General features: G+C 40.2%; 2 protein-coding genes across 4 annotated transcripts in view; one reads left to right on the top strand and one right to left on the bottom strand.

The window, feature by feature from the left end:
- LOC306858366 (uncharacterized protein C11orf98 homolog) overlaps positions 1 to 1432 on the top strand; it is a 2188-nt gene extending 756 nt beyond the window's left edge. Inside the window, exons 3-4 of one of the 3 annotated variants that reach the window (XM_079398874.1) lie at positions 1 to 34; positions 104 to 1432. The exon at positions 1 to 34 is cut by the window's left edge and continues 58 nt beyond it. In XM_079398874.1, coding sequence (XP_079255000.1) covers positions 1 to 34; positions 104 to 204 — 135 coding nt within the window. In that variant the 3' untranslated portion in view covers positions 205 to 1432. The remainder of the gene's footprint in view (positions 35 to 103) is intronic. The other 2 variants (XM_079398875.1, XM_079398873.1) reach the window with 2 other exon arrangements.
- Positions 1433 to 2064: 632 nt separating this feature from the next.
- LOC306858569 (low-density lipoprotein receptor-related protein 6-like) overlaps positions 2065 to 27907 on the bottom strand; it is a 73512-nt gene continuing 47669 nt past the window's right edge. The window contains exons 13-24 of the mRNA XM_079399156.1: positions 26529 to 26855; positions 21660 to 21862; positions 18779 to 18990; positions 17297 to 17487; positions 16091 to 16300; positions 15186 to 15311; positions 14193 to 14429; positions 14002 to 14112; positions 12818 to 13048; positions 11851 to 11987; positions 5788 to 5885; positions 2065 to 5716 (exon numbers count right to left, since the gene is read on the bottom strand). Of these exons, the coding sequence (XP_079255282.1) occupies positions 5416 to 5716; positions 5788 to 5885; positions 11851 to 11987; positions 12818 to 13048; positions 14002 to 14112; positions 14193 to 14429; positions 15186 to 15311; positions 16091 to 16300; positions 17297 to 17487; positions 18779 to 18990; positions 21660 to 21862; positions 26529 to 26855 (2384 nt within the window). The 3' untranslated portion in view covers positions 2065 to 5415. The remainder of the gene's footprint in view (positions 5717 to 5787; positions 5886 to 11850; positions 11988 to 12817; positions 13049 to 14001; positions 14113 to 14192; positions 14430 to 15185; positions 15312 to 16090; positions 16301 to 17296; positions 17488 to 18778; positions 18991 to 21659; positions 21863 to 26528; positions 26856 to 27907) is intronic.

Raw genomic sequence — 27907 nt, 5'->3', positions numbered from 1 at the left:
GCGCACATGGAGCGAGAGAAGCTGGCCGCAGAAGGTACGGTATATCTGCTTCAGTGGTATCTCTGCAGCGGTCTGTCCTCACACACACGGCTTCTCTTCACAGCAGAGACACAGAAGACACTCCCTGCTCCTGCTGCAGAGAAACCCAGGAACAGCAGAAGAGCCGGCGCAGCCGACCACACAGACATGATGGATGTGGAATAAAGCAGTTTACACAGCCTGGGCTTGGACGGCCTTCATGGCATTACAGCCAGAACGTGTGTGTGTTGAGAAAAATAATAAACTTTGTGAGAGATGCATTTAGAGTCATTAAGTGGATCTCCACAACATCTGCCTATGGCTTCCACAAAAATATTCATCAGCACAACTGTTTTCAACATTCATAATAATCAGAAATGTTTCTTGAGCAGCAAATCAACATATATGTGACCCTGCAGCACAACAGCAGTCATCAGTAGCACAGGTATATCTGTAGCAATAGACAACAATACATTGTATGGATCAAAATTATACATTTCTCTTTTATGACAAAAATCATTAGGATATTAAGATCATGTTCCATGAAGATATTTAGTAAATTTCCTACCGTAAATATATCAAAACTTCATTTTTGATTAGTAATATGCATTGCTAAGAACTTCATTTGAACAACTTTAAAGGAGATTTTCTCAATATTTAGATTTTTTTGCTCCCTCAGATTCCAGATTTTCTAATAGTTGTATCTCAGACAAATATTGTCCTATCATAACAAACCATACATCAATGGAGAGATTAATTATTCAGCTCTCAGGTGATGTATAAATCTGCAGCATCATGTGACACTGAAGACACTGAAAATACAGCTTTGATCACAGAAATAAATTACATTATAATTTATATTCAATAATAATATTTCACTGTTTCTACTGTATTTTTGATCAAATAAATGCAGTCTTGGTGAGCAGAAGAGACTTCTTTCAAAAACATTAAGACACATTTTTCCAATCTTTTGAGTGCAGTGTTTAGTAATCAGCAGCGGGTGTGTGTCGCCCTCTACTGCTGCAGATGCGCCACTGCACCGTCAACAACACGCTTTACTCGATTCGACACATGTGGATTTATCAGGATCAATTTACTTGCTTTACACACACAAACTTATTTTACAGCTTCATAATTTAATAAAGTATTAAGCGCTGCTGCTGTAGATGCGCTTCATGTTGTGTCCAGCAGGCGGAAGTGACGCATCACACTTTCTCTGCAGAATCATGGGTAATGTAGTTTTTCATGAAGAATATCGCTGTTAAACATGATTATTTTAAAATTAAGCTGATATAATGCGGGCTGACTGCTTCAACAAAAGCAAACCATCGATTAACAACCTTGCAGCTCACAGTAGCTATCATTAAAAGTTTATAAGTTAACATGAAAAAAAAACTCCCCTATGAAGGAAATGAATGGGATTTTTACTTCCGTTTTTTACAACTCGATATTAAATGCTCTAATAAATTATCGAGAAGTTTCGTTACTTCTAATTACATTTCTATTTATTAAAACTTAAAGACGCTTCACACTCCACCCAAATCTTTTTTTAATGTAAGGACAAGGCCCTTATTTAGCTTTTGTTTTATAATATTAGTTTCTGCCATAAAATGGTATTCATTATTGCGTATTTATAAATGCTACATGTATTTATTTATGATTTAAAATCATCTGAAATCCTCATGTTTCTGACCAGCAGAAATCTCATTTCCAATTCAATTCCCATCGTTAATAGATTTAACTCTAATAGATATATCTCATACATTGACCAATGTCCAGCAATACCCAAGACATCATAAACATGACTTAATCTAACATTTAAAATGATGCATTTAGTAAATCTTGACAGCACTCAGATCTATTTAAGATATATTTGCTGACACATCCATGTAGTAAAACATGTTTAAAGCGTGACGTAAAATAACATTATTAATCTTCTCATCACTGAGTTGAACTGGTAATAGTTTATTTTGTAAGAAATAACGCATTCAGAAGCGCAGATGTGACGCAGAACTACAGCTGCATAGAAGCCCAACGAGAAGAAACTAAAAGTTCACTCAGTTTTATTAAAAAAGATCATTTCATTAGTTACAACAGCTTATAGACGCGACTGAATGAGCTGTACACATCCCATTTATACAATGTTTTACATATAAAGCATCAATGAACAAAAACATGAGCTGATGACTGATGAGAAACCAAATGTTGGTCACCTTTGAACACATCCTTGCAAAGCACCATGGGAATCAAAACAAAACCACCAATAATGACCAAAAAACTAACTCCTGTCATGAAAATGAAACATTTAAAGCGATTCTGTAGTGAATGAATCCGGCTCACTCTTTCAAAGTGCTTTAGACAGTTTTCCCATAATTCCAGCAACAAGCCGGACCCGTGACCCCTCACACACGGGGTCAGAGGTCAAACTGAGCCGACAAACACTCAACTGATGATTCTTACTGCCGGTGACCATCGGCTGCTTCCTGAACACTGATCCTCTGACACACACACACACACACACACTCTCTCTTTCTCTGAAACGGTCCTCTAAAGTGCAGTTAAGAAAACGGAAACGCTGGTGTGAGCAGAATCATAAAGGAACTAAAAACATGGCGTTACCCAGAAGCCCTTGCAGATCAGGCCATTAAAGGGAAGTTTGGGATGCGGAGAGATTTGGAAAAGCTGATTGTACCGAAGCTGCTGAAGTGAACATGGAGGACGATCTGAAGGCAGCATGTGACACAAACCAACACAACCACACCGGCCCAACAAGAGCAGCACACCACTGACGCGCCCTGATGCATGCTGGGTAATACAGGACGTTTGTGCTGGTGAGTTTCCCTTTATAAAAGCTCAAGAAGAAGTGCTACAAACAGAAACGAAACAGCTTGAGATCCTAGAGGAACTTCAAGAGTCCTTAAACACACACACACACACACAGTCTCAGGACACACACACACACTGTCTCAGGACACACACACACACACACACACTGTCTCAGGACACACACACACACACACTGTCTCAGGACACACACACACACACAGTCTCAGGACACACACACACACACACAGTCTCAGGACACACACACACACACACACAGTCTCAGGACACACACACACTGTCTCAGGACACACACACACACTGTCTCAGGACACACACACACACACACTGTCTCAGGACACACACACACACACACACTGTCTCAGGACACACACACACACAGTCTCAGGACACACACACACACACTGTCTCAGGACACACACACACACACTGTCTCAGGACACACACACACACACACACTGTCTCAGGACACACACACACACACACACACACACACTGTCTCAGGACACACACACAGTCTCAGGACACACACACACACACACTGTCTCAGGACACACACACATACACACACAGTCTCAGGACACACACACACACACACACACACACACACAGTCTCAGGACACACACACACACAGTCTCAGGACACACACTGTCTCAGGACACACACACACACACACACACACACTGTCTCAGGACACACACACACACAGTCTCAGGACACACATACACACACACACACACAGTCTCAGGACACACACACACACACACAGTCTCAGGACACACACTGTCTCAGGACACACACACACACTGTCTCAGGACACACACACACACAGTCTCAGGACACACACACACACACACACACAGTCTCAGGACACACACACACACACACACACACACACACACAGTCTCAGGACACACACACACACACACAGTCTCAGGACACACACACACACAGTCTCAGGACACACACTGTCTCAGGACACACACACACACACACACTGTCTCAGGACACACACACACACACAGTCTCAGGACACAGACACACACACACACACACACACACACACAGTCTCAGGACACAGACACACACGCACACACACACACACACACACAGTCTCAGGACACACACACACACACACAGTCTCAGGACACACACTGTCTCAGGACACACACACACACACACACTGTCTCAGGACACACACACACACACAGTCTCAGGACACAGACACACACACACACACACACACACAGTCTCAGGACACAGACACACACGCACACACACACACACACACACAGTCTCAGGACACACACACACACACACAGTCTCAGGACACACACTGTCTCAGGACACACACACACACACACACTGTCTCAGGACACACACACACACACAGTCTCAGGACACAGACACACACACACACACAGTCTCAGGACACAGACACACACGCACACACACACACACACACACAGTCTCAGGACACACACACACACACACAGTCTCAGGACACACACACTGTCTCAGGACACATTCACGGGGCGTAACAGGGCAAGAGCAGCACTGCAAGGACATGATGATGATGATGATGATTCTTTATAGCTTATAAATACAGTATCTACACAGTATGTGGTACAAAAATAATTGACCTTTTGTGGGCACTGAGATTTAAAAAAAGTGAAAAATGATTCCAAGCGTCTTGTAAAAAACGGTCAGGCACGAGAAGTGGTCCGTGATTGTGAGCCGTGCGGCTGCGGGAAGCTTTCGCTCGACCGGTTCGGATCGCATCACTTCCTGTCCGTTTCCTAAAGCGTTCGTGACGAGGCGCCGCTGAAGTTCGTCACGCACAGAGGAGGCCGCATCTGTGACGTCTCCAATACAAAAATAGTAGAAAAATAGGAGTACCATCTTGTTTGGCGGCTCATTGAGTTTCAGGTCACAGTGTGCTGCTGCTCCGAGCCTGCAGGGGGCGACGGGCGTCTCCATCTATTTGGCATGAACACGTTTGATTCTAAACTCCTGGATTAAGGCAACATGAAGTCTGTGTGGATTTAATAAAATTTTCTCTTTAAAAAAAATTTACAAATTTCTTTTAATACAAAGCTCTATGGCATAACCAATAAACACTGTATAGAAAATATATAAATATGTTTTCCTTTTCTTTTAAATGTACAGAGAGCCGCCAGACCCGAGACAAACGCCCACATGTCAGAGTCATCACGCCGTCGGATATGTACACGGGTGCCATGGGCGGGGCTTAGTAGGTGGTGGGTGGGGCTTACACTGCAAAAATTATTTTCTTAGTATTTTTGTCGTTTTCGAATATAAACATCTAAAAAGTCTTGAATCAAGATGAATTTACTTGACAAGTAAAGTGGCTTAAGATATTAATTCTTGTTTTTAAAAAAAGAAAATCAAAATTTAGTTAATAATTTAGATATTGTTGCTTGTAAGTCCGTGTAGGGCAGAGCTTACGCAGTGGGCGGGGCTTATGCAGCGTTGGGCGGGGCTCAGGGCAAGTCTGTGCAGGGCGGGGGTTCCACTGCAGTGGGCGGGGCTCAGGACGAGTCCGTGCAGGGCGAGGGTGGCGGCGGGTACAGGTGGTGCGAGTAGCTGCGCTCAGTGAAGGGCGACGGCGGGCAGCTCTCACAGTTCTCCTCTGCAGACAGGTACTGGCTGCGCGGCGTGGGCGGCGGCGGCAGCGGCTCCGAGTCGTAGTTCAGGTCGCTGGTGTAGCCTTTGACAGCAGCGCTGGACGCGTGCGGAGCCCTTCGGCCCGGCGTGTAGTCGCTGTCGCACACGTCTGTGCTGCAGGGCGTCGTCGGGGGGGCGAAGTGACGGTAGCTGTACGGCCTGTAACTGCAAAACACTCAGAGTCAGACATAAACTAGCGTTAGCATGACATCCGTGTGATGCGTGTCCCCCGTTACCTGTACGATCGGTGCGTCGACGGGCTGTTCGACGAGTATCCGAACTCCAGCGTATACTGCGACCTCACTGTAGCGGGAGACGGAGGAGGATTCAGAATCTGGAATCATGGGAGACAAAAGACTCGTTACAAAAGATGCTGACATTCACAACACAGATTTAAAAATAAAAATTAATACAATGATAACACACAATAATGGATTAATAATAATGGTTTCTGCAGGATTTTTACGCTCAAATTTAAGACTTTTTTTTTTCTAAAGACCTGAACAAATAAAATTAATACCATATTAGCGGGGTGGGGCAATATCTATAGTAACATATTAAACTCTAAAATTATTGTAAAAACCATGATTTACAGTTCAGATAAAATTTTTCACGAAAACAAAAAGTTTTATAAAATTATACACTTCACATTTCCTTTAAACCATTTTAAGCAATTTAAACTTATCAATACATTATTATATTGATTAAATAACAAATACATTTTACTGTTTAGACTTTTATAATGCATTATTGATCCACCAGTTCACATTTACGGCTGTGTGTGTTTGCAGGGCAGAAACATGGGTCTATTCTCACATCGGTCTGAACAAAAACAGCAGGAGGCGCCTGCGGAACGCCAGAAATAACCCTCTCTGAAATATAACTGTTCTAAGACTTCAAGACTTTTTAAGGACCTCCAGGAACCCTGTAATCTAAAATAAAACAAATATAATAAACTGAATATTTATTTCACAATGTATGAACTGAAGTTAATGTATAATATCTCAAATAAGAATTAGAGGTCTATTAATAATGGATTTTGCAATAATGCTGAACGTCAGGCAACAAGCAGATCATCGCACTGATACTAGTAAAATCTTAGGGCTGCCACAAACAACTTTTTATTTTGATTAATCTATCGACTAATTTTTCGATTAATCGATTAATCTAAACTTAATTTCCCACAAAAAAAAAACAAATCAACAATTTTGCTTACAAATATTTTATTAAACCAAATGAAATCCAAATTTCTATGAAATCCTTTTTTAAAGCAAAAGTGAAGTGCAGCATAGAGTGCAAGAAGAAGCAAGTGTCCATCTCTCAGTCCAGATCACTGAAATCAGTTCAGTATTATAGTGTGAGAATGACAACATATCCACACGTTCTAGTCTACTAATAATAAAATTATCATCAAAAAACTGTTTTTAAAGGAGTATTTACCAGAAATATTATTTACCAGAATTTATTTAGGTGAAAAATGTAAATGTTCAGTATTTCTTTTCTTTTTTTTACTATAAAATCAATTAACTGGAGATGCTTTTTATTATTAAAATTTAATGGAACAATTAAAATGGAATCCAGAAAATAATGGAAAACAGAATTTGGTACAGATAAAACTGTCAAACTCAATTAATTAGACAGGCTTTTTGATTAATAAAATTTAAAAAACTGAATTTGGAAATAAAATGGATTTCATAGGGCCCTATAATTATAATATTTTTTTTGTGGTAATAAAAAAAATAAAAATTTAAGTAAACAATAGCTTTTAAAATGACTTAAAGTACATGTGTAATAGCAATGATGCAATAATAATTAGTTCAAATAAAGTATCAAAAGCAAGAAATCATATGGTTTTATTGAACAAAACTGTTAAAATACATAATGTATTATAAACAATAGAGTTAATGTAGATTATGCATCACAACAAAGCCCTGCAGGAGCGCCGATGGCCTGACGATTATTTTTTACACATTACTGTTTAATATTGACCAAGCACCATTTAATTCAAACGTACACTTAATCTTTAATATTTGTCCATTTCTTTATTCAAGATTCAAGATTCAAGAGTTTTATTCGTCACATACACAATTATACAGAGTATAACCAGCAGTGAAATGTAGGTCAGGTCCGCTCCAAGGACAGTGCAATTATAAAGTATACAAATATTAAGAGAAGAAAAGTAGAAAAAAATAAAATAAAATAAAAAGAATAAAATAAAAAGATAGATAAAAAATATAAATATAAATGTGCAGGTCAGTATGTTGTTGACTTAAATAGTACTAAGAGGAATGTGCAAAATAATGTGCAAAAAAGTTGTACAGGGTATTTAAATAGCAGCAATATGAGGTAGAGAAAAATTATGAATAGCTTATTGATATGGTGATATTTACATGGAGTCAAGTGATGTTATGACACAGAGTTAGAGTTTAGGAGCCTGATGGCCTGGGGGAAGAAGCTCCTCCTAAGTCTCTCAGTTTTTGTCATCAGGCTACGGAAGCGCTTACCAGAAGGAAGCAAAGTGAATAGCTGGTTACCAGGGTGATTTGAGTCCTTGATTATTTTGACAGCTCTATTTTTGCAGCGTTTGAGGTAGATGTCCTGCAGAGAGGGGAGAGCAGACCCTGAGATGCGCTCAGCTAAGCGCACAACTCTCTGTAGTGCTTTGCAGTCCTGATTGGAGCTGTTTCCATACCACACTGAGATGCACTGAGTCAATACACTTTCTATGGTCCCTGAATAGAAAGTTTTCAGGATTGCTGGTGAGACCCTGAATTTCCTCAGCTGTCGCAGATGGTACAGTCTTTGCCTGGCTTTCTTTACCTGAGTTTGGATGTGTGTAGTCCAAGTCAGGTTCTCGGAGATGTTTACACCGAGGTACTTGAAGCTACTCACCCTCTCCACAGGGGTCCCACTGATCCTGAGAGGAGAGTAGGGCTGCTGCTGTCTCTTCCTAAAGTCCATGATCAGCTCTTTAGTTTTGCTCACATTCAGAGAGAGACAGTTGTCCTGGCACCATGATGTGAGTCTCTCTACCTCATCCAAGTATGCGGTCTCATCGTTGTTGGAGATGAGGCCCAGAACCACAGTATCATCAGCGAATTTAACAATGGATGTGGAGCTGTGAGAGGACACGCAGTCATGCGTGTAGAGAGAGTAGAGCAGGGGACTCAGGACACAGCCCTGTGGGGCTCCTATGTTCAGAGTGATGGAGTTTGAGGTGAACTGGCCAACTTTCACCACTTGAGGTCTGCCGGTGAGGAAGTCTTGAATCCAGTCACAGAGTGAGGAGTTTAGGCCGAGGTCTGTGAGTTTAGAAGCCAGCTTGATGGGGACTATAGTGTCGAAAGGTGAGCTATAGTCAATGAATAGCAGCCTTACATAATTTCCATTGTTGCTATCCAAGTGTGTGAGGGAAGAGTGGAGAACGTGAGAAATGGCATCGTCCGTGGATCTGTTTGGGCGATAGGCAAACTGAAGAGGGTCCAGAGTATCAGGGATGGAGGAGCAAATGTGGCTCTTTACAAGTCTCTCAAAAACCTTCATGACTATAGATGTGAGGGCAACTGGGCGATAGTCATTCAGGCAAGAGGGTTTATTGTTCTTTGGCACAGGGATAATGATGGATTTTTTGAATGAGGTGGGAACCACGGCGGTAGCAAGGGACTCATTAAAGATAGAAGTGAACAAACCAGCGAGCTGATCGGCGCAGGACCTCAGAACACGGCCGGTTATCCCATCAGGTCCGGCTGCTTTGATGACGTTCACTCTCTTTAGCGCCCTCCGAACCTCATCCTCCGACACGGTGATTACAGGATCATCGCTGCTCTGCCTGCTGCTTCCTGACGCGCTGGTCGGCAGAGACACGCCGCCGCCGTTGCCATCGAAGCGGCCGTAGAAGATGTTTAACTCGTCGGCCAGCAACGGATCTGCTCTCACCTCCGCGGAGGATTTGTTTCCGAAGTCACAGATGGTCCTCAGTCCCTGCCACATCCGTCGAGAGTCGTTGAGCTGGAAATGAGACTCAATTCTCTCTCTGTATCTGTGTTTGGCGGCTCTTACTGCGCGTCGGAGAGCATAGCACGATGCTTTGTACTCGTTCGTATTCCCAGACAGAAGAGCCTCATTGTAAGCGGCGGTGCGTGTGTTAACCGCGGCACGGATTGTTCTGTCCACCCACGGTTTCTGATTGGAGAATGTCCTTATCGTTATTGTTTCTGTAGCTTGCTCGGTTAGCGTGTTTACGAAGCTTAATGCTACATCCGTGAACTCGCTGACGTCAGAAGAACTCGCCCGGAACATGTCCCAGTCGACGTCATCAAGCGCCGCCTGCAGCATAGTCTCTGAGTGGGAGGACCAGCGCGTCACTACTCTCTGCACCGGAGGTTCCTGAACGAGCCTTTGTTTGTATCTCGGTGTTAGAAAGATGGCGGCATGGTCCGATTTGCCAAAAGCCGGTAGTGAGCGGGCTTTGTAGGCATCCTTGAACTGAGTGTAGCAATGATCCAGTGTGTTTGGTCCTCTAGTTGGACAGGATACATGTTGGTAAAAGTTCGGCATGACCTGCTTGAGGTTGGCTTTGTTAAAGTCCCCCGCGATGATGAAGGCAGCGTCAGGATGTTTGTTAATGTAGCCGCTGAGCACATCGTGAAGTTTAGACAAAGCCAAGCCAGTGTCCGCCTGTGGTGGAATGTACACAGCAGTAACAATGATCGATGAAAACTCCCGGGGCAGATAAAATGGGCGGCAGATAATGGAAAGATGTTCCAGATGAGGCGAGCAGGAACGCGACAGAATGGAGATATTCCTGGGGTCACACCATTTCTTGTTGATCATGAAACATACTCCTCCACCCCTGGATTTACCGGCCTCTGCTGTTCTGTCCGTCCGAAAGACAGAGAAGTTATCACTCGGCATTACAGCAGTGTCCGGGACCGAGGACGAAAGCCACGTTTCTGACAAACAAAGGATGTTACAGTCCCTAATGTCCCGTTGGAAACTAATCCTGGCTCTAAGATCGTCCATCTTATTCTCCAAGGATTGGACATTAGCGAGGAGAATGCTTGGAAGAGGAGGACTGTGAGCCCTTTTCCTGAGTCTGACTCGAATTCCAGCGCGCTTCCCGCGGTGTTTCTTGATCCGTCGCCTCGGGGGGGTATTGTTTATCTCCGCGTTCCGAAGAATCTCCAGAGGCCATGCAGGATTCGTGGATAAAGTGTCCTGAAGCAGGTTGGTGTAGCGGTTTCCAATGTCCAAAAGTGTTTCTATGTTGTAGGTGATCAGTGCCGACGTGAGATGTGTAAAAAGAGAAAGTAAAACTAAGTAAAAAGGAAGGTAGAAGCAAATTCTCGGTGGAGCGAACCTCACGGCGTCCGAACACAGCGGCGCCATCTTGCAACATCTTGCAATATTAGAACAGAAATGCTACAGCTGCTGTAATTACATGAATATGTGGACATCACACCGTGCGCCATGTATTCTACTGTGTTAGTGTAGATTTATAAATGATTTACCTTATAAAATTATTTATAATTATTATATTTATAATTATTTAATTAAATCATAGCGTTTGTGAATTCACAATTATGCTTAATTATGATTTTTAAATGGGTTTAATACATTATGCAGCCTTGGAAAATAGTCTAAAAATGTGTTTTATGGATTCTCGTCCGTGAAATGCGCCACTTCCGGTGTTTTGCCGGTTAGTCGACACAAGCAAAATGAAGTCGAGGATTTTTAAAAATCGACTAGTCGACTAAAATCGACGAATCGCGACAGCAATATAAAATCTATATTCTTAATGTGTTAAATAATATTTTTTCTCTTTCCTTCCTATGACAGGCGACCCAGAGACAATTTACCTCAAATTAAAGCCAAATATTCAATTCAAGTTTATTTGTATAGCGCTTTTCACGATACAAATCGTTGCGAAGCAGCTCTACAGAAGATTTTAAGTTTCTACATTATATTTAGGAGTAAATGTAGTGCTTTACTACTTCCAGCCACTTATCCTAACATGATGATAAAATGTGCATCTTATAAAAATCTACAACATATCTGAATACAAAGTAAACATTGTCAATTCATCAACAGTAGATCATTAGCAATCATCTACTGGCATTAATTAGGGGTATTTTTCAATTGCAAACTGCTCTGAAAACATGAGCCTGAAGAATTATTATTTTTTTTTATTTATCAAATTACTTTCAGACCTCTTAAAATGATAATTAAGATTTTTATTATACTATTTAACACTGAATTGACACTTATATAAGGACCCTGACACACGTGAGAAGACTGACCGGAGGGAAGTAAGTGCCCTTGGTGCTGGACGAGCTGCTGGACGATGCTCCGGTCACATGCGCGCGGTCATACGGCGGGCCGCTGCTGCCTCCCATGATGCTCAGCGAGCCGATGCCCGACTTCCCACGAGACATGCCTGAGAGAGAAACACACATCAGTTCTTGCCCCGTTGGCAGATATTTTTGCTCGTTTAAAAAGGCACAATATGTAAGTTTTTGCCGCTAAAGGTCGTATTTTCAAAACAAAGGCAAAGCTTGATGCTATAAAGAAGAGAGGAACGATGGGAGAAGTCATTTTATGCATGGAATACACAAATCATGTTCACAGATGAGGTAATGAATGATTTTTTTTATTACCTGTACCTTCTACAGTTATTGAAACAGCGAATAAATTACGCAGAGAAAGCGAGCGAAGAACATTTACATTGTCAAAGTAAAGCTGTCTAAACAGTTTGATGAATGAACCTCTTACATCATGCGTACATCTGCACTTTGATTATGATGAGAATTCACTTGAACAAGAACTCATCTGGTGCTTATGACTCATCTGGACACCTCTGATTGGCCATAGAGACAGAGCGCATTTAGGCCACGCCCACACCCGGGGGGGGGGGGGGGGGCAATACAAAGCCCTCCATTGACTCTGTATTGCGGGAAGCTGCCTCCTTGTCATTTCTGTCTTATAACAAAATGTCTAAAAGCTGCTGTGTGACAAGGTGTACAGTAAACAAACTAAAAAAACCTAAAAACGAGCATTTAAGGTTACAAAAGTAGAGCGCAACGTTCTGTTTTTTGTTATAAGTCAGAAACGACAAGGAGGCAGCTTCCCGCAATACAGAGTCAATGGAGAGCGTTGGACAACTATCCCTTTAACTAATTTTACTTACAAAATAAATGCATCTTGATTCATGAATGTTGAGATATTTATAAGACAAAAGCAAGAGAATGGTTTCTGCGGTGTGCTCACCGGGCAGCGAGCCGCTCAGAGAGCCGGGGTGAGGCACGTATCCCAGCGGCACCGAGGACGGACCGTGAACCACGAAGTCATTGGTCATGGTCTCGCCGTCGTCCTTCATCTGAGGACACAGGACACGCTGGCACACGAAATACACGGCGCCCACCACGAACAGCACCATCACCACACCCACGATGGAGCCGATGGTGTTCGTCGGAGGAAAGGACGGCTCTTCTGTGGCGTCTGAGGAAGAAACCGGAGCGTTGTGAGGAACTCTTACCTGCTGCTTTATTAACAGCGGGTCTGTTTAAGACTTGAGCTTTTCAAGACTAAGTGCAGAACATTTAAATAAACTGAAGACAACACAATACTTCAAAATGTTCTCTGAATATAAATGTCCAGAGAGCACACTCTCCATTAATTTCACCGAAAAATAGCCTACATTTTGAATAGCCTTGCAAACAAACACTAGAATATGGAAATAACGGTAACACTTAAAGCCTTTATGTATAATACATTATAAAAGTAGTTTTATTATGCATAAATTATGCCTTGTAATGCTCCTTATAATGCATTGTGGAGTCTCATGAATAATTGTCACTACAGTTAATACATTATAACATTGTAATTATTTACGACAAGATATAATGTATTACAAAGCACATGATGAATAATTATAATGCATTAATAACACCTTATACATAAAGGCTTTGAGTAAAGTGTTACCGAAATAACGTTTAATGTACTTCTGATCACACTGCACAAAAAGTATGTTCTTCCTCAGTGCTTTTGACTTGTTTTCCAGAGCAAACGGCTAAAGATTCTTAAATCAAGATGCATTTACTGGAGATGCAAAATAACATCAGACGTTTTCTGAGAAACTGTACAAAATTAAGTGAGTTTATACTTAAAACAAGAACAAATTTCTGCCAAAAGGATAACAAGTTTTCATTCCTCTTTGGCAGATTTTTGTTCTCATTTTAATCAGAAATTCATTTAATGTTCATTAACTTATCAAAAAAAACAAGACCACTTTTTATCTCAAGTATATGTATCTTGTTTTAAGGATATTTATATTGGAAATCAAGACAAAATACTAAGGAAATTCATCTTTTGCAGTGACATGACTGAATATAAGACTTTCTGCTCTGATTTAAGACCTTTAAAGGCCTTAATCTGTGAATGAAGACACGTACAGCAGCCGATCTCATCAGAGTTGTCCGTGCAGTCCATGTTGTGGTCACATTTCTTGTGCCGTCCGATGCACTGGCCGTTGGCGCAGGTGAACTGATCTATGGGACAGTGAACTGCAGAGACAGACAGGAAGTGTGGGTGAGTCAGACAGGAAGTGGCTCACAGACTGAGAGGATCGGCTGGTGATCGTTACCTTCACATTTGTTCTCATCCGATCGGTCCTGGCAGTTGATTTCTCCGTTGCAGCGCAGAGAAAGGTCCACGCACTGCTTGCTGTCGCACTGGAACTCCTCGTCGGAGCAGACGGGACAGTCGCGCTCATCGCTGCTGTCGTCACACTCGGCGAAACCGTCGCAGCGCCAGGCCTGCGGGATACAGTCCACCTCGCCGGACGCACACGAGAACTGCTCCGGAGAACACGTGGGCGGCTCTGAGGACGACAACCAGCGGTTAGTGACGGACATATGTGACCCTGCAGCACAAAACCAATTTAAAATTGAGATTTCTACATCATCTGAAAGCTGAATAAATAATCTTTCCATTGATGTATGGTTTGTTATGATAGGACAATATTTGTCTGAGATACAACTATTAGAAAATCTGGAATCTGAGGGAGCAAAAAAATCTAAATATTGAGAAAATCTCCTTTAAAGTTGTTCAAATGAAGTTCTTAGCAATGCATATTACTAATCAAAAATTAAGTTTTGATATATTTACAGTAGGAAATTTACTAAATATCTTCATGGAACCTGTGCTACTGATGACTGCTTTTGTGCTCCAGAGACACATTTGAGAATGAAAACATTACACTGTAAAAAATTATTTTCTTACTTAGTATTTTTGTCTTGTTTTCTAGTATAAATATCTAAACATTCTTGAATCAAGATGCATTTACTTGACTTTAAGATATGTGGTTTTCTGAAAAAATTATCAAATTTATTTGTTTTAGATTAAAACAAGCAAAAATATAATTAATAATTTTATAATCTTAAATGATAAAATTATTAATTATAAAAAGGCTAAACAATCTTTAGGTGCCCTAAAGATAATTCTAAACATTAACATCATGATGTTCTGTACAACAGTTTTGAAACTGTGTGCATTGACAGGTCTAGTCAGATTTAGTCCTGTAGGAGAGACTGGAGTGCATCTAGGATGACTAAAGTGTGTGTTTCTCCATGCGTACCTCCGCAGGAGAGCTCGTCCTGCAGCAGCACCAGGTGAACGGGACACGAGCAGCGCGTGGTTCCGTCTCCTTTCACGATGCAGATGTGTGAGCAGCCGCCGTTATCAGACGTGCAGGGGTGTTTATCTGCGCACACACACACACACACACACACACACGCTCTACTAGGGCTGCAAAAATACATTGAGAAATGATTCCGCATCGATTCTGAGATTTTCCGAATGCATGGCGATTCTTTCTTGAGAACATCTGAGATAGAAATCAGATGTGTATCATTATATATGGTTCCATGCATCCGCTCTTAAAGGGGCAGCAGCCTATAAATACCTGCTGCTGTCATTAATGCTCAAACAACAAGACATGTTTTTAACAAACATGAATCTATTTATACAGTGAGCACTATGCAGTGTTATTTTACACATAATTACATTTCTGTACCTATTCCATGCGTTTTGGTCTAATTTACAAAAACAAAACCTTGCAATGTGTATAGTGTACACTAACTGAGATTCGTCACAGCACTTGAATACTGTTGCTCTCTCGTTGCTCCGATTGCTTCTATTGTTCTCATTAGTAAGACGCTTCTGCTAAATGACTAAATGAACCTGAATACTACGGACCTTCTTTTATTTGTAACATTGTTGTGTTGTATTGATCTATGCTTGTAGTTTGTGTATTTGTATACTGGCTGTGCACTTGTCTCTTTAATAATGTTTGACCTCTCTTAGGCTAAAGAGCTTTTGCTGTGGTATCAAAGTAGTACTGATAGAAAGCAAAGGTACATTGAAATTTTTTTATTTTCTTGCTGATCCGAAAAACAATCCGATCCGTGGCTCAAAAACCGTACTATGATCCGAACCGTGAGATTTGTGATCTACCCATGATGCTCGGCGAGAGACGCTTACTGTACTCGTCCATGTGGAGCTCGTGGACGGCGTGGATGTCGCTCAGAGAGGCGATGCGCGCCTGGATCTTGGTGCGTCCCTCACGCGTGACCTTATTGATGCGCTCGATCATCTGCTGCTGCCGGTCGATCCAGTACAGGAAGTTCCCAAACACCGTCAGACCCACCGGCTGCAGGATGTTAGAGTCCTCGATCACGATCCGATTGGCTCCTGGAGGACAGAAAGAGACAGGGTTAGGAAATCTGTTCGCATGTCTAGAGGACATTAGATCTTGGATGTCTTTAAATTTTCTATGTTTATATTCTAGTAAAACAGAAGTTATTGTATTTGGGTGAATAAGTCTAATGTAAACCCTAATCTGGAGATATCTGAACTCCATTAAACCAACTGAAAAATATGGCAGTCCTCTTAGATGCTAAAGTCTGATCAACATATTAACACAGTAGTGAAGTCAAGTCTTGGTTTTCGTTTACAGATGTTGAGAGAGCCAAGCAAGCCCTAGTTTAATTGCGTTTGGACTACTGTGACTCTTTATAAGATTGTTTACCCCAGTCTTCTACTATTAGAACTGAGCTGAGCTGGATGAGGACTTCACTGAATTCAATGATGAACTGCTTTTAACTGAAAATTGAGTGTTTACTGTTGGCCTTTTGCATTACTGACACACTATTTTCCTATTTAATACTGTTGAGCTACTTTGACACAATCAGTATTGTTAAAAGCGTTATATAAATAAAGGTGACTTGACTATATCACGACTCCAGATGGTTCAAAATGATGCAGACAGGTTTTTAACTGGGGCTCTCAAACAAGAGAATATTACTCCGACCTTAAAGACTTTAAACTGGTAACCCGTGTGTTATAAAACTAAAATATTCCTTAAATGATCTGGCACCCTCCTATCTGTCTGACTTACTGAAAGAAAATAAGACAAGATGTCTGAGATGTACTCTGTGTCTCCGATCACGGCTAAAGGCAAGAGGAGATCGTGTATTAGCAATAGCTGCACCGAGGCTATAACATTCCTTTATCTGTGGAAACTTCAAATTCTGTCTGAGTTTAAAACTAAATTGAAATCTTATTTTCATACATTGGCTTTTTATTTTTAAATATTGAAAACGATTAATCATGTTGACAGAGGACTGTTGATCACATGATCAGCAGCAAACGCTGGTCAGTGCGTGACCTTTAACCCCAGGACCTCACCAGACAGGTCGCTGCTCTCGATGCGCCTCAGGTCCATGTCGACCCAGAAGAGTTTTCCCAGCTCGTTGTCGACGGCCAGAGCGACCGGCTTGCCCAGATTACTGAAGAACAGAACCTCGCGCTCCGTCCCGTCCAGAGCGGCGCGCTCGATCTTCGGAGAGCGCTCCTGCAGATTCGTGAAGTACATGTACCTGCGGAGAAACGCCACAACGCTTCTGTGTTACAGGTGTGTTTAAATATGCACATTATCTGAGGCATTATCTTAAGTAAATATGCACCAATTTGCATACATTTCTCAATGCTGGACAAAGCCCGTTATAAATGGTTTGATTATGTTTTCATATTAGAGTTAAAGGTTTTTCCAGAGGAGAGTTTGGATTTCTCTTTATCACTCCACGAATCAGAAAATACTGTCAACAGACAGACAACAAACACATTTTCACCATATTTTTAGGCATAAAATGTCGTGTAAATCAGTGTGAATGATAAAGTAGCTCAAATAGTAGAGCATGGCGCTAGCAACGCCAAGGTCATGGGTTCGATTCCCAGGGAAAGCAAGAGCTGATAAAATGTAGAAACTGTAACTTGAATGCAATGTAAGTGGCTTTGGATAAAAGCGTCTGCTAAATGCATAAATGTAAATGTAATAGGTTACAGATTACAAGTTACCCTATTTAAAATGTAGTAAATAGTGCAACTATTTCAGTTAATGTATTAAAGTAATGACTACATTTGATTACTTTTCTAAATTTCTAATGTTTTCAACTGTTAAACATTTTGAAAGATATAAAGCAGGCAGGATTAACCTTACAGTACTCAACACTGATTACTATCACTTACGAAATCCTTTATCCCTTAAATTAAGATTATAATCATTGAATTTTAAAGCACAGCCACCACAAAATCAGACTTTAGCACCTTTTTGTACTTTAAGATCATTCTGAAGTTAAACAGATTTATAATCATAAGTAATAGTTTAACAGCTATGACACTGTTTTTGAAATCAAATCGTTGCATAGTTATGACTACATACAGAATTACTAAATTTTGCCATAAATTAAATATATTAAGTTTCTACAACATATAAATATAATGTAGAAAATGTATTTCCTGTAAAGCTGCTTTGCAACGATTTGTATTGTAAAAAGCACTATACAAATAAACTTGAATTGAATTATGACAGAAAACACTGGCATCGAACTATACCTGGGGAAAAAAAGTTAATAGGAAATAAATCAGTTATGGAATAAGCATGTGTCCTAAACTCCTGAAACATTGCTCTCTCATATTTTAGAGCAGTCACTGCAATTCATGAAAGAAATCAATTAAATCTGTGTGTGTAAAACTGTAACATTGGTGAATGTAAGAGATAAAACTCTTTAAAAGACATGGACTGGAATTGAAATCTACAGACGCAAACTGATAAACAGCTAAGGAGCTCAAAAGTGATCAGTGCACGGAAACACAGGTCTTCAACCTCACCCTCTCTCCGGATTGACCACGATGGCACGGGGTTTGTCGTGTTCCCCACGCAGCACCACGCCGACCCGCGAGCCGTCCGTGCGCGTCACGTTGATGACGTTGGTCACTTCGCTGGTCCAGTAGATGAAGCGGCTGTAGACGTCGATGCTGAGGTCATAGGGCTGCAGGCCGAGGTTTGGGCCGCCCACGGCGCCGGACACCACTGTCACGCTCTGAGGAGGAACCGGACAGCGCTCAGACGAGTCTCGCAGGAGAGAGGTTCTTTAGTCCTATATATTCTGTATATTCACTCTGTTCACCCGCTGTCTGCTTAGAATTATTTCCTTCTCGCTCGATCCCGCTAAATTTAGATCTGTAATGTAGAAATGTAGTCTGCACAAAAATGTTATTTTATTCGTCTTGACAAGTAACTTAAATGAACAAGTTGCAAGTAACTTACATATCGCAAATGACTGAAGATATTATGTTTTGTTTTCTGAAAAAATCTATTTTGTTGGTTTTTTTATTAAAAAAAGCAAAACTATCTGCCAATGGGATAAAACAATCTTAACTCAAAGGCTAAACAAGATTATTTTTCTTGCCCCGTTGGCAGAATTTTTTTTTTTTTAAGAAAATCATTTTTTGCAGTGTACTTCTCTAACAATTTAACGTGTGAAATATATATTAGTGTAGTTGCTTTTAATGTGGTATTTTTTTACAAACCCGATTCCAAAAAAGTTGGGACACTGTACAATTTGTGAATAAAAACAGAATGCAATGATGTGGAAGTTTCAAATTTCAATATTTTATTCAGAATACAACATAGATGACATATCAAATGTTTAAACTGAGAAAATGTATCATTTTAAGGGAAAAATAAGTTTATTTTAAATTTCATGGCATCAACACATCTCAAAAGAGTTGGGACAAGGCCATGTTTACCACTGTGTGGCATCCCCTCTTCTTTTTATAACAGTCTGCAAACGTCTGGGGACTGAGGAGACAAGCTGCTCAAGTTTAGGAATAGGAATGTTGTCCCATTCTTGTCTAATACAGGCTTCTAGTTGCTCAACTGTCTTAGGTCTTCTTTGTCGCATCTTCCTCTTTATGATGCGCCAAATGTTTTCTATGGGTGAAAGATCTGGACTGCAGGCTGGCCATTTCAGTACCCGGATCCTCCTTCTACGCAGCCATGATGTTGTAATTGATGCAGTATGTGGTCTGGCATTGTCATGTTGGAAAATGCAAGGTCTTCCCTGAAAGAGACAACGTCTGGATGGGAGCATATGTTGTTCTAGAACTTGGATATACCTTTCAGCATTGATGGTGCCTTTCCAGATGTGTAAGCTGCCCATGCCACACGCACTCATGCAACCCCATACCATCAGAGATGCAGGCTTCTGAACTGACCGCTGATAACAACTTGGGTTGTCCTTGTCCTCTTTAGTCCGGATGACATGGCGTCCCAATTTTCCAAAAAGAACTTCAAATTTTGATTCGTCTGACCACAGAACAGTTTTCCACTTTGCCACAGTCCATTTTAAATAAGCCTTGGCCCAGAGAAAACGCCTGCGCTTCTGGATCATGTTTAGATATGGCTTCTTTTTTGACCTATAGAGTTTTAGCCGGCAACGGCGAATGGCACGGTGGATTGTGTTCACCGACAATGTTTTCTGGAAGTATTCCTGAGCCCATGTTGTGATTTCCATTACAGTAGCATTCCTGTATGTGATGCAGTGCCGTCTAAGGACCCGAAGATCACGGGCATCCAGTATGGTTTTCCGGCCTTGACCCTTACGCACAGAGATTGTAAAGTAAAGTAAAGTCGTGACGTATTGTCAAGTATGGTGACCCATACTCGAAATCGGTGCTCTGCGTTTAACCCATCCAAGTGCACACACACAGCAGTGAGTAGTGAACAAATGCACACACACACACACACACCGTGAACACACACCCGGAGCAGTGGGCAGCATTTATGCTGCGGCGCCCGGGGAGCAGTTGGGGGTTCGGTGTCTTGCTCAAGGGCACCTCAGTCGTGGTATTGAGGGTGGAGAGAGCACTGGACATTCACTCCCCCCACCTACAATCCCTGCCGGCCGGGGACTCGAACCCACAACCTTTGGATTACGAGTCCGACTCTCTAACCATTAGGCCACGACTTCCAGAGAATCTTGTTCCAGATTCTCTGTATCTTTGGATGATATTATGCACTGTAGATGATGATAACTTCAAACTCTTTGCAATTTTTCTCTGAGAAACTCCTTTCTGATATTGCTCCACTATTTTTCGCCGCAGCATTGGGGGACTTGGTGATCCTCTTGCCATCTTGACTTCTGAGAGACACTGCCACTCTGAGAGGCTCTTTTTCCGGCCTCTTATTGCTACCTGTCCCAACTTTTTTGGAATCTGTAGCTCTCATGAAATCCAAAATGAGCCAATATTTGGCATGACATTTCAAAATGTCTCACTTTCAACATTTGATATTTTATCTATATTCTATTGTGAATAAAATATAAGTTTATGAGATTTGTAAATTAGTGCATTCCTTTTTTATTCGTAAATTGTACAGTGTCCCAACTTTTTTGGAAACGGGTTTGTATTAAAACCACAGGCAAACATTCCTCTTGTAGTCTGCAGATTTTTAAAATGTTATTCAGCTGCAACAGAATGCTTCTAAAAAGACCGAATAAAAATATTCAACATCTAAATGTTTTTTTGTTTACTTTATTGGAATCGAAACTAGGATTCATTAAGAATCAGAATCGATAAACAGAATCGCAATCGATAAATTTCAAATGATACCCAACCCTGGTTACCAACCGCTACCGTGATTTATTGGGAAATTTAATCCCGCGATGCAAGAGATCTGGCCGGGAGAGCTGCAGGAATGCAGGCTTACCTGGTTCCCGTCCTCGTGCGCGCGGCGGATGGCGTTCTGCTTGGAGTCGATCCAGTACAGGTGGCGGTCGAGTGGGTCGTAGTCGATGGCGCGCACGTTTCTCAGGCTGTGGATGGGCAGGATGATGTCGGGGCTCTGCAGCTCGTCTATGACCATGCGGTTGATGGCCGTCTTCTGACTGAACAGCAGGAAGGATGTGGGCGCTGACAGACACACAGACACACATTTAACCTTTCATCATCAAACAGTGACCGTCTGCTTCCAGTCCATAGTGCTGTGCGAGATTAATCTTATTTATGATAGCTGATGTTGAGATGGATGCTGGTTCACTTCATCAGAACCCAAAAATAAACAAAACATTGTGATATTATACGCTCACAGTGTGCGGTCATCGTCAGTCTTACTTTGGTATCATTATTATACCATTACAGATTTTGTTAATATTTTTAAATAGATTTCATATTTTGTTTTTACTTTAAATTTAACTGAAAATTTTACCAATTATGTTCTGTTTTAATTAGGGCTGCAACAAACGATTATTTTGATAATCAATTAATGATTATTAGAATGATTGATCGATTAATCATCGATTATTTCAATGATTAATCAGTAGACTTTGATTATTCAGCTTTTGCAATTAGTTAAAATATTGAGTTATACATATTCTAACAAATAAAGGTATTCACTTCAGCTTTTGAAAATCATTATGTAATTGCAATTATAATATACAAATAAATATATTTGGCTGAGAAACTCTCTTATTCATCATTTAATTATCTGTATGAACTAAGTAACTGAGTGACATCATTCTGCCGAACATCTTTTGTAAGTCATATGGATAAGAAACAAAATAAAGGAAAGTGATAAGACGCTTTATTTTTGGATAAACTATTTTATTCACAACATAATCTACTTTAAAATAACTTGTAGGGTTATGATAAACAAAACAGTCCTGAGCTAGAACAAGCTTTGGTCTCTGCAAACTAAACGATCACTTTAATGAAATATTGTTTATTTCTATAACAGAAAATCAAGTTGTAATTCTAGCTGAAAGCCACACTGACTAAAGCTGCTTGATTTAAGGCTATCTGCTGCATAAAGTACTATAGAAATAAACGTGAGGTGACTGGATTTTACTGGAGGACTGAACTGCAGAGCTAATGGGAGAGTAATCAGATGCTTTCTGAACTGCTGCTTCCTCACCGCTGTCAGTTTGTGTTGTTTATTTCGTTATTGAGAGGAAAGCGTGTAGCATATATTTACATATTCATCCAAACACCGCTCAGAAGCTTCAGGTTTTGTGCTACAGCGCCACACGCTGGTCAAACCGCATTACTGCAGGCTCTTACATGGGGTCACATGAGATCAAACGACAAGATTATTTGTTTCCCGACAAGATTATTTGTTTCGATTATTAATGATTTCAATTATTAATTAAGATTATTAATGTCGACTAAACATTTTTTTAACACGTCTGTAGTTTTAATTTTTTAATTAGAGAGTATAGGTATTTTTTTTTGTTTGTTGTTTTTTTAATATAATAATAAAAATGCATGATTTCATATCTGTGTTTTTGTATGCAAGTGGTGTCTAGTTGGCAACAAAACATTTTATGCCAGAGGAACTTCCGTATGGTGAAAATTGAACGGATAAAAGTTTAAGTAATTAATTATTATTAATTCGTTTTAGTTAGTTATTTTAATACCAAGCGAAACTAAAAAAAATGTTTCTTTGGCAAGTAGCTAAAATAAAATACTTATATTTTTGGTTTTATTTCAATACAGTTAATGTTAATTTTTGTGACTTGAAATAAAATTATTATTCTTATTTTATTTGTTTTAACGTGTGGTATAAGTGAATAGTAAACAGCTGCTGAGATTCACACTTGAAACAGCGTGGAGGTTTGGAAACAGTATTTCTTGCGTCATGATTAAACGAGTGCATTATTGTGGCATGTGTGATGTGAACCTGCCCCTTGATCACATGACCACTACTGCTTCAGCGTGAGGGAGTTTACGGTCACCGTCACACACACACGGCCTGAAGCGATTATAAAGCCTGTTTTTGCTGTCAAACACAGAGCCAGACACTCAGGGCTCATACGGCCTTCGGGTTTCCATGATCTGCCAACTTGGCTGCAGCTCGTCGACCACAAAAGAAAATTCCCTGCCTGCGATTCTCAAACAACGGCTCTGCGTCTCCAGGACGGACCCTGACGGCTCTTTCTGCGAGAAATCAAGTCTGAGCCCCGCCAAACTAAGCGAAGCAGTACGAGAACGCACAAGCATCTGTGCCAAACACACCCGGAGCAACGTGACGAGGTGCAACACCATCATGCGCTGAAGGAAACTCGACTCTGAACCACAAACTCAAAAAATCCTTGGAAAATCTAGATCCCAAACCTAACAGGAACCAGACACACTCACAGACGTGTGTGTGTGTGTGTGTGTGCGCGCATGTGCGTGTTAGGGATGCTCATTTCAGTCAATTTTCCTGATCGACAACCGCTGCACATTATCCGAACATTAACTGATAAAATTAGAATAATAAATTGGTATTAAAAATAAAATGGACAAGCATCTGTGATCATACATTAAAAATACAAATAAATAGTAAACAGCAGCATAACAGAGCAACAGCAAACCCTGGATTCACACACCCGCAACGCTTCTGAGAGAAAAACAGAATAACAAATAAAAAATTATAAAATAAATAGGCTTACGCTAAATATATACTGTATCAAATAAATATTAAAAAAATTAAGTCGACAAAAGTAAAACACACTGAATCCTATGCGCTTTGAAGAATGTCAGACATAGTAGGCATACCTCAGTGTACGTGTCTATTTTATTATTCTGTCGACATGCTGGATAGACTGGAGCGCTGCCTGCTAGACAGCGGCAAAAACACCATCACAAAAATCCCATCAATTTGTGGTCGGGACTTTTCATCCACTGGTCATTTGTTTCTAGTCACTGTGTGTTTGCAGCAGCGCTGAGCAATAGAGCAATCCCAGACATATCTGTTGATTTCATGAATGCAATCCACTCACCCAAAATGCCGGTGTTCTGTTAAGTTCTGCTGAGTTCTACACGATCGAAAATTCTCTCATTAAAACATAGAAATTATGTAAATAAGAGATTAATTGTGCAGCATAACGCTTCGATTATTTTAACTTTGTGAGATCGCGATGATCTACAGTAAGATCTACAGCTTTCAGTGATTATGAGGGGAGCGCAATAGAATATAATCATTCAGAATTGACATACATTCACTCACGGATTCACTCTATGATAACCATGTATCCAATATTGCCACTTGCCATTGTTACATCAGTTAACTAAGTGAAGGTGAAGCAGGTGCTTGCTCAGCGAAATACGTCTGTAGGCCTATGCACGCTGCACGGGAGTAAAATACTGTATGTATAGCATTATTTTTTCTTTTACCATGCAGCAAACAAAAATATTTGTGAAAAAAAACTTACCTAAAAAACAACAAAAACACACCTTTTAAACCGTTTAACTGATAGTATTATCTTGTTAATTACTTATAAAGGCCTGCATGGCTTAGCTCCTCAGTACTTGAGCGAGCTCTTATCATTATAGTCCTCCACGTCTGCTGCGCTCTCAAAAACTACCTAACACTGTTCGGGAGGCAGACACACTCGGTCAATTTAAGGGTGTATTCATACCAGGAAAGTCTGATAGTTCACTTCCTTTGGTCCGGACCAAATAGAATGTTTTTGTCTGTTTTTTGGGGGGAAAACAGGAAGTGCAAAAACAGGCTAATCATGGAGATCTTTCGTAGTGCAATTTTTATTCTTTTACCAATTTGCTGTTATGTATAATAACGCAATATGAAGAAACTTATGAGCATCAAATGAGAATGCCATACGATGTAATTACAATAAAATAAAATCTATAGATATAAAACACTTAAAGCATATCAAAATGTTAGTTTAAACATTTAACCTAGATAAATGTGCACTTCAGGACATCAGTGGAAACAAATTAAATACTCCGTAATTGTTGCTCATAAAGGTAAGAATAATACAACGTTCGGAACTGTAAAGGGTCTATTTTTATGTGTGCACTCACAATATCAAGAAAACATAGTGCTTTTCGTTGAATATTTTCCTTACAGACATGATGAATATATCTATAGAAAGCTTTGAATTACTACAAAACTAAATAATTCATATCCAAAACAAAATCTCTTGCATTATAATCCATAAAGATGCATTTCTTTCTAAAGACGCGTCCAATGAGGAGATGGCGAGTCAGGATTTTTAACTTCATCTTTGTGACACTGACTCAGAAAACACTAGTTTATTAATAAATAATTAAAATATCTCCTTACCATTTTCCCCAGACACATTCATTGTAACTTTTGCTGGGGCTTTGCGGCAAGCTTTAGCCTATTTAGTGCGCTCATGTCACGTTGCTGTGGGCGCTATGACGTGAGAGTGTGTGTATAAGTGTGTGCGTGTGTGTGTGAGTGAGTGAGTGTGCGTGAGAGTGTGAGTGAGTGAGTGAGTGAGTGTGTGTATGAGTGAGTGAGTGAGCGTGAGAGTGTGAGTGAGTGTGTGTGTATGTATAAGTGTGTGTGTGTGTGTGTGAGTGAGTGAGTGAGTGAGTGTGTGTGTATGAGTGAGTGAGTGAGTGTGCGTGAAAGTGTGCGTGAGTGTGTGTGTGTATGTATGTATAAGTGTGTGTGTGTGTGTGTGTGTGAGTGAGTGAGTGAGTGAGTGAGTGTGTGTGTATGAGTGAGTGAGTGAGTGTGCGTGAAAGTGTGCGTGAGTGTGTGTGTGTATGTATGTATAAGTGTGTGTGTGTGTGTGTGTGTGAGTGAGAGTGTGTGCTCACTCACCGCTGCAGGTCTTGTTGTCGTCGTTGAGGGAGTAGTGCGCAGGGCAGCCGCACACGAAGCTGCTGACAGGAACAGCCAGACACAGGTGTGAGCAGTGACCGTTGGTGGAGGCGCAGGCGTTCCAGCCGCCCTGTCTGGACGAGTGGAACACCAGGATGTCCATGACGTAGTCCAGGTGTCCCTGTATGACGGTGCGGTTCTGCCCGCTGGTCTTGTTGGCCCGCTCGATGCTGCGCTGGCTCCAGTCGGTCCAGTAGATGTAGTCCTGGTACTGCGTGAGTCCAAACGGATGCGGCAGATCGTCAGCGATCACCTCACGCTCCAGACCTGAGCATCACAACAACAAAATTTACTTTATTCGCCGGAATTTGTTGTGGTTTTTTAAGGTGCTCTTGGTACATACATGCATACATGTCTGACAAGAGAAAAGAAAACATTTAAAGAAGAAAGATTTAACAATAAATAATTGTGTGTGAATCTGGAACAGATGATTTATGTACAGATTTGTGCATTATTTACTCTTTATATAGCTGTATAAATAAAGAGATATGCATATGTATTTACATCGTACTCAGGAAAACTCATCACAACTGACACAAATAAATTAAATAATATATTAGAGTTATATATATATATATATATATATATATATATATATATATATATATATATAAAAATGTATTATATAATTTTATTTTATTTGTGTTCATAACTAATAGAACAAACAAGTAAATAAAACCCTAATCTATATATATATATATATATATATATATATATATATATATATATATATATATATATATATATATATATATATATATAAACATGAAATGAATTACACTAGTTAACAATAAAAAAACACTTCAAAGCATTTATTAATCTCAGATCATTTCAATATTTACTAATATATTATTAAAATCAAAAGTTGTATCTGTTAGTATTATTTAATAGACCTGAGCTAACATGAACTAACGATGAACAGTTTAATTCAATTCAATTATATTATAAACACATAAGTGCACAGAGGTTTTACCATTTTAGATCGATAAACTGTAATACTCTAAGATTTCTATTCAAAATGAAAGCATAAATCTTGGCAACACACTCCAGTTTATAAAAACAATGCTAAACTGTGAAGTCCATTCACTGAAGCTCTTCAATCAGCAGCGCTTAGACTTACTTACCGGAAACCCGCCAAAATAAAAGCTTGCTGGTTTTACATTTGAAAATGATGAAAATTCATTTTAATTTTTTTTTTTTTAAAAGAGCATTTTATTTTTGAGTTTACTATAAAATAATTTTAGTTTTAATACTCCCTTTTTATTTTAAAATATAATAGTATTACACCACTTCATTTTTTTTTAATATACTGTTTAAAA

The sequence above is a fragment of the Barbus barbus genome (assembly GCF_936440315.1).
Source record: "Barbus barbus genome assembly, chromosome: 39".
NCBI lineage: Eukaryota > Metazoa > Chordata > Actinopteri > Cypriniformes > Cyprinidae > Barbus > Barbus barbus.
Note: the sequence above shows the minus strand (reverse complement) of the source record. Positions and strands in the feature narration are given on the sequence as shown.